Source organism: Lepidochelys kempii, chromosome 2 (assembly GCF_965140265.1).
Source record: "Lepidochelys kempii isolate rLepKem1 chromosome 2, rLepKem1.hap2, whole genome shotgun sequence".
NCBI classification, from domain to species: Eukaryota; Metazoa; Chordata; order Testudines; family Cheloniidae; genus Lepidochelys; species Lepidochelys kempii.
This window is the reverse complement of record NC_133257.1, coordinates 214,271,778-214,277,187: the sequence shown is the minus strand read 5'-3', so window position 1 is coordinate 214,277,187 and position 5,410 is coordinate 214,271,778. Positions and strand designations below refer to the sequence as shown.

The following is a 5,410-nucleotide window of genomic DNA, read 5'->3' as shown; positions in this document are numbered from 1 at the left end:
ATAAGATTTCTACAAGCGGAAGGAATCCATTGAAAGGTTATTTTTATGCTAAATATTGCTGCAAGACTTTTTATGGCACTTGCCTTCAATCAAGTAGGTAAAACATCCCACTTTATTAGATTGCATGCCATGATTGGTCAAAAATGTGTGCATTTTCATACATGTTAGAGTCCCAAAGACGATACATCTTTATAACTGTTTATTTTGTTAAAAAAAAAAGAGAGAGCGAAATGGATGAATTTGAAAGAAAGTCATTTCTATCTTTTGATTGCACACTTTAAACAAAAATAATACAGAGCTTATGATGCACAAAACAGTTTTCAAAATGCTACTTGCAAAATAAAACCCAAAACTATTAATGTTCAAAATGAAATATATATATATATATATACATACCAAGAATGCCAAAACATCTCTTTTACATTATCTACAAAATGTATATTCTAATCCAGTCACAAATCATAAGAAAATACTTTGATACATGGAAAACGCTATAAAACATAAGATGAACATTTTGAAAAAAAAATTACATGTAAAAAGCTTATTAAATAATTACAGTGACAAATAAATAGTTTATTCAGCTTTACTTTTCAATTGCTGCCATGCATATTTTAGTTTTTGGTAGACAGAAGAAAAAGATCAGCATGCAAGGCATTGTTTTGTTAGAATGAAACTGACAACAGTTACTGATTGCTGCTTTTAAGCAAATGTGTCAAAAGTTCATAAAATATTATTTGGAAGGCAAGAGACATTTGCTAATCAACTGTTCCCATGAAAACTTACAACAAAGCACCTTTCTAAAAAATATAATTTCAGTGAATGTTCATGGGAACAATTCTTTGCCTCCACACCTCAAAAAAATGTAAGACTTCATTGTGTGGGGTTGGAAGGCTTGTGGTACTGCCCATCTGGAGCATTTGGAAAATCACCAAAAAGGTCCATATGCTGCCATTTTGAGTTTGGTCAAAGCAATGCACCGTCAAGTGAGAACACAGCAATGGCAGACTTGTCTTTTAAGCAGTCAGATCTGTAAAGAAGATGGTTACAGATGAGTTAAGTTTTGGGGGAAGGGTTGCCTGACTTCTAACTTGAGCTGTGCTTGGTGGATTTACTGGCTCTTTTTCTCTCTTTGTGGTGCTGGGTGGGCTTTGCCTGAGAGGTTCCCTCAAAATTGTGGCTGGACTCATTGTGCTGCCTGGTGTACCTCTTGCATTTGCAGGCCGTGACCACGGTTATTTTGTAGGTTCTTGTACTTCCATCTTGACACTGGAGCTGGATCCTCTGTGTGCGAGTTTTGTCATTGACACATCTCCACTCTTGGGAGCTCCTTCTGCTCCAGTACTTGGTTCCATAACCTCCTCCAATCCAGTTGGGGAGCACTGGCAAAGGGAGGCACTCACCAGCACACACAAGCTCTTTCAAAGGATTTATGCTGGTACACTGGCCATCTGAAATGTACTTGGTGGATCTCAGTTCCCGGCAGCCAACTTGAACGCGATCTGCAAAACGCACAGAACAATGAACATTGAGATTCATAAAGAAAACATTTCCTAAGCCATTCTTCAGACTCCAGCTCATTTTCAAATGATCACAGCATGCATAGCAATTGATGACACAGGCTTAGACTATAAGCTTTTGGGGATGATCTTTTAATTATATATGTATAAAGTGCCTAACACAATAGGGCCTTGATTCATGATGGGGGCCTCTAGGTGCTATCATGATACAAATAATGATATATATGTCATAGCACTGCAGGAGCAATATAGTCACAGTAGAGGAGGCAATTTCATTCTAAGCCCCCTATGGTCAGGTGCATGGAGGGAAAAAATGCCCTGGGGTTGAAGTGTCTTTTGCTTGTTCTTTTAGAAGGAATTTGCTCTGGGATGTTTGGTAAAACTCTGTTGGACCGTTAGTGTGAAAAATAGTGTTTTTCAGGATTTTAGAAATTATTCTAATGCATTTGAATAAAGAATTGTTCTATTTTAAAATGTCATACTTGCTATGGGTTTCGTCTCCAGTGAAGGCTAGTGTTCTGAAGAAAAACTGTTTTATAAATAATAAAAGTTGTGTTTGAAAATTATGTTTTGCACATGATTTTCAAATTTTTAACCCTGTACACTGGTCATTTTGTCTTAAGGATAACACATTAGCATGTACAGTATTCCTTATACTTCTTATACCTAATAGAGGGAATACTGCAAATCCTGAGGCAACTTTTGAGTTCTCTAGGTGAGTTGACATGGTATAAAGGTGCAGAGCTGCAAATATAGGCATGTTTATACCTGCTATTATGTGCAGCTCTGCTCACTGCAATAAACACAACTGTTTAGTTCAGTAATTACACTTAGACATGAAGGTAATATAATATGCAATCCTTCACTGGCTGTTCTCTTCCTCTTTCTCGAGGAAATGTACACTGGAGATTTTACACATATTATACAAGAGGGCTCACCATTGATGCTTTTAAAAATAGAAGTAATAATCCCTAGAATGATACCTTAGAGTACAGATACAAGGGTTTGAAGGTACCTCACCCCATCAGTTACAAGATGCTTCTGTTTTGGTTTGGTTTTTTAATCAAACTCTAATCAGAGACATCGAGTTAAGCCAACCATTTCTCCTTGTCCCACTGCTTGCAAGTTGCACAGTCCAGGGGGGATTAGGAATTTGAAGACTGTTCTGGATAGATGATTTACAAAAGGACTGGTTTCTGGACTGCTTGACTGGCTTGAATGATTCACGCTCTCCTTCTTCCCTGCAGCTGCGCTCAGGAATGTACCTGGAAGCAGCTGATCACAGCTTTGATTTGTCTTGCCTTCTGTTTTTATGTATGTACAGGTTCAGCTTTCCCGTAGTGACAGGTCATTGACAATGAATACCTACTGGGCTGCTCCAGTAATCTCATAATGACGAGACATTTCCTGTGCAGTTAAACCACCCGTATTCATAAAAGCTGACACGTCTTGGCTTTGCTGAAGGATATTGCCATCAGTTTTTGCCTTTGCTTTCCAGCGATGCCGCTGTTCTTACTGAATGAATGTGGGTCGGTTTTTCATTTCAGCTTAATGAAGTGGGGATGGGAGGGAACGGATCAAGCCAGAAAAAGGTTTCCACGTCCGCAGAGAATCGGGAGGAGAAAATCCCATAACATTAATATATATATATATATAAAAAAGTAATTTGGAGCAGAGATCACAGGTAGGTTGTGAGCCTGTTTGTTTACTTTTGCTAGCGGCGTTAAGCAGGTAAGTGCTAAACCAGGAAGTGAAAAACAAAAAGCTGGAACAAAATCAAAAGCTTTTTGCCTGGAAGAGTTACATTTCCGAAGTAGCCCAGACAGGATGCTGTACCTACACACTGCGGCACTGAAAGCCAGGGTGAGTGAGCTAAGAAAGCAAGCACATTTCAAATGTCATCTCCCCCATTTTCTTTACCTTCCTCCTCTTTTCTACTGCAGCAGCATCATAAACTGAGCTCCCGGTTTAAATGACTGCATCTGAGCTACAGTTAGTCACGTGACGCCCCAAACACGTTGAGGGTGAAGTTGGTCGGTGTGTGCCCAGAGGGAGTAAAGAACTAACAGGACATAGTTTCCTTCCCTGGATTTCACTGTAGATTTTATTTTCCTTGACCTATCACCGGGGTGATGGAACGTGCAGGGATAAAACGTGTCCCGGCAAAGCCAGAATGCCAGGCTGCCTGTGTGGCTCTGGGGAGCAACAAATCCAGCCGGCTTTTGTTAAAATACCCCACTCAGGGATCACTGCCTAGGAAGTGAAGTGAGTCCGATGAAGTGGGCTGTAGCTCAGGAAAGCTCATGCTCTAATCAATTTGTTAGTCTCTAAGGTGCCACAAGTACTCCTCTTCTTCTTGTTACGGACACAGACAGTAGCAGGGCTGCTACTCTGAAACCTGCCTAAGGAAAAGGTGCTCACCGACCAGTGCCTGGTTCTTACTGCAAACTGGACATGGGTTCGAACAGAAACGTAGCCTTACACTGGTTAGGCATGAACCCACCCTACCAGAGGCGTAGCAAGGGATGGGAAGCGCTGAAAGTGAAACACTTACTGTTACGGTCTAATCCAGTGTTGCCGTAATGCCTGCCTCCGTTCCTGGCTTGATTCAGCGTGCTGTTGCTGCTCGGGCTCGCTGGGACAGGTTTGAGCACATGTGTATAAAGGATCTCTGTGGCATCATTCTTGAAAGCCAAACAGCTTTTCATGAAGACGCAGGCGAGGAGAAAACCGGAGAAGTGAATGGCAGGGAGGATCATGGTTGGTTCGGTTTCTGCCTGACCGAGCTGGGTGAATTCCTTTCCTTCCGCTTCTTCCCTGTAACTCTGAAATGCCTCTTGAAGGTTTCCCTTATATATCCACAGAGGCTTGGCACTCATGCAGGTGTAAAGTTGTGGATTGATTCGGAATGAAAACACGGAGAAGGGGTGGGATTCCCTACATGAGCCAGCAGCGACATTTTACCAATCGAAAAGAAGACTGCAGTAAAGGAGGAGCCTGCTTACACTAATTGCAGGATTCCTCGTTGGGGCTTTGAGGGTGTCAGGAAACTGTGAACTGTATGGCTGGAGGCAGACCGAGGTAGAGCCTGCAGGCTCTGTTCTGCCATTCCAAGCTCCCCGCATGTCTGGGATTTTTGTGTGGTGCGGCTGAAACAAAGTGTAACTGGGTGTCTGTCTTCTTCCTCTTGTACAAAGTCGCTATTCCCTCTCCTACGATGTGCCTTTGGGAGAACTGGCCAGCTTTGTAAAGAATGAAAATATGACACAAAATATACAAGCTGCACATATTTTAGCTATTAAGAATAAGACTTTTCAAAAAATACACTGTGGAAAATGTAAAGTTCTCTCCAGATAGATTTAAATAATGCAGCTTTGATCAACAGGGACTATTGCTAGAGAAACTACTTACATTAGGTTTCAGAGTAAGAGCCGTGTTAGTCTGTATTCGCAAAAAGAAAAGGAGTACTTGTGGCACCTTAGAGACTAACCAATTTATTTGAGCATGAGCTTTCCTGAGCTACAGCTCACTTCATCGGATGCATGCCCTGGAAACTGCAGCAGACTTTATTTATACACAGAGAATATGAAAAAATACCTCCTCCCACCCCACTGTCCTGCTGGTAATAGCTTATCTAAAGTGATCATCAGGTGGGCCATTTCCAGCACAAATCACTTTAGATAAGCTATTACCAGCAGGACAGTGGGGTGGGAGGAGATATTTTTTCATATTCTCTGTGTATAAATAAAGTCTGCTGCAGTTTCCAGGGCATGCATCCGATGAAGTGAGCTGTAGCTCAGGAAAGCTCATGCTCAAATAAATTGGTTAGTCTCTAAGGTGCCACAAGTACTTACGTTAGGGGAGCATTGGCTTCTCCATGTGCAGGGAGTTAT

At 41.5% G+C, this 5,410-nt stretch overlaps 1 protein-coding gene across 1 annotated transcript; it reads right to left on the bottom strand.

Moving 5' to 3' along the window:
- Positions 1 to 417: 417 nt before the first annotated feature.
- On the bottom strand, positions 418 to 4,475 carry SOSTDC1 (sclerostin domain containing 1). The gene is made up of 2 exons (XM_073329550.1): positions 4,072 to 4,475; positions 418 to 1,499 (listed from the first exon to the last, which is right to left on the bottom strand). The coding sequence occupies exons 1-2, from the start codon at positions 4,394 to 4,396 to the stop codon at positions 1,084 to 1,086; spliced, it is 741 nt and encodes a 246-aa protein (XP_073185651.1). The 5' UTR covers positions 4,397 to 4,475; the 3' UTR covers positions 418 to 1,083.
- Positions 4,476 to 5,410: the final 935 nt, after the last annotated feature.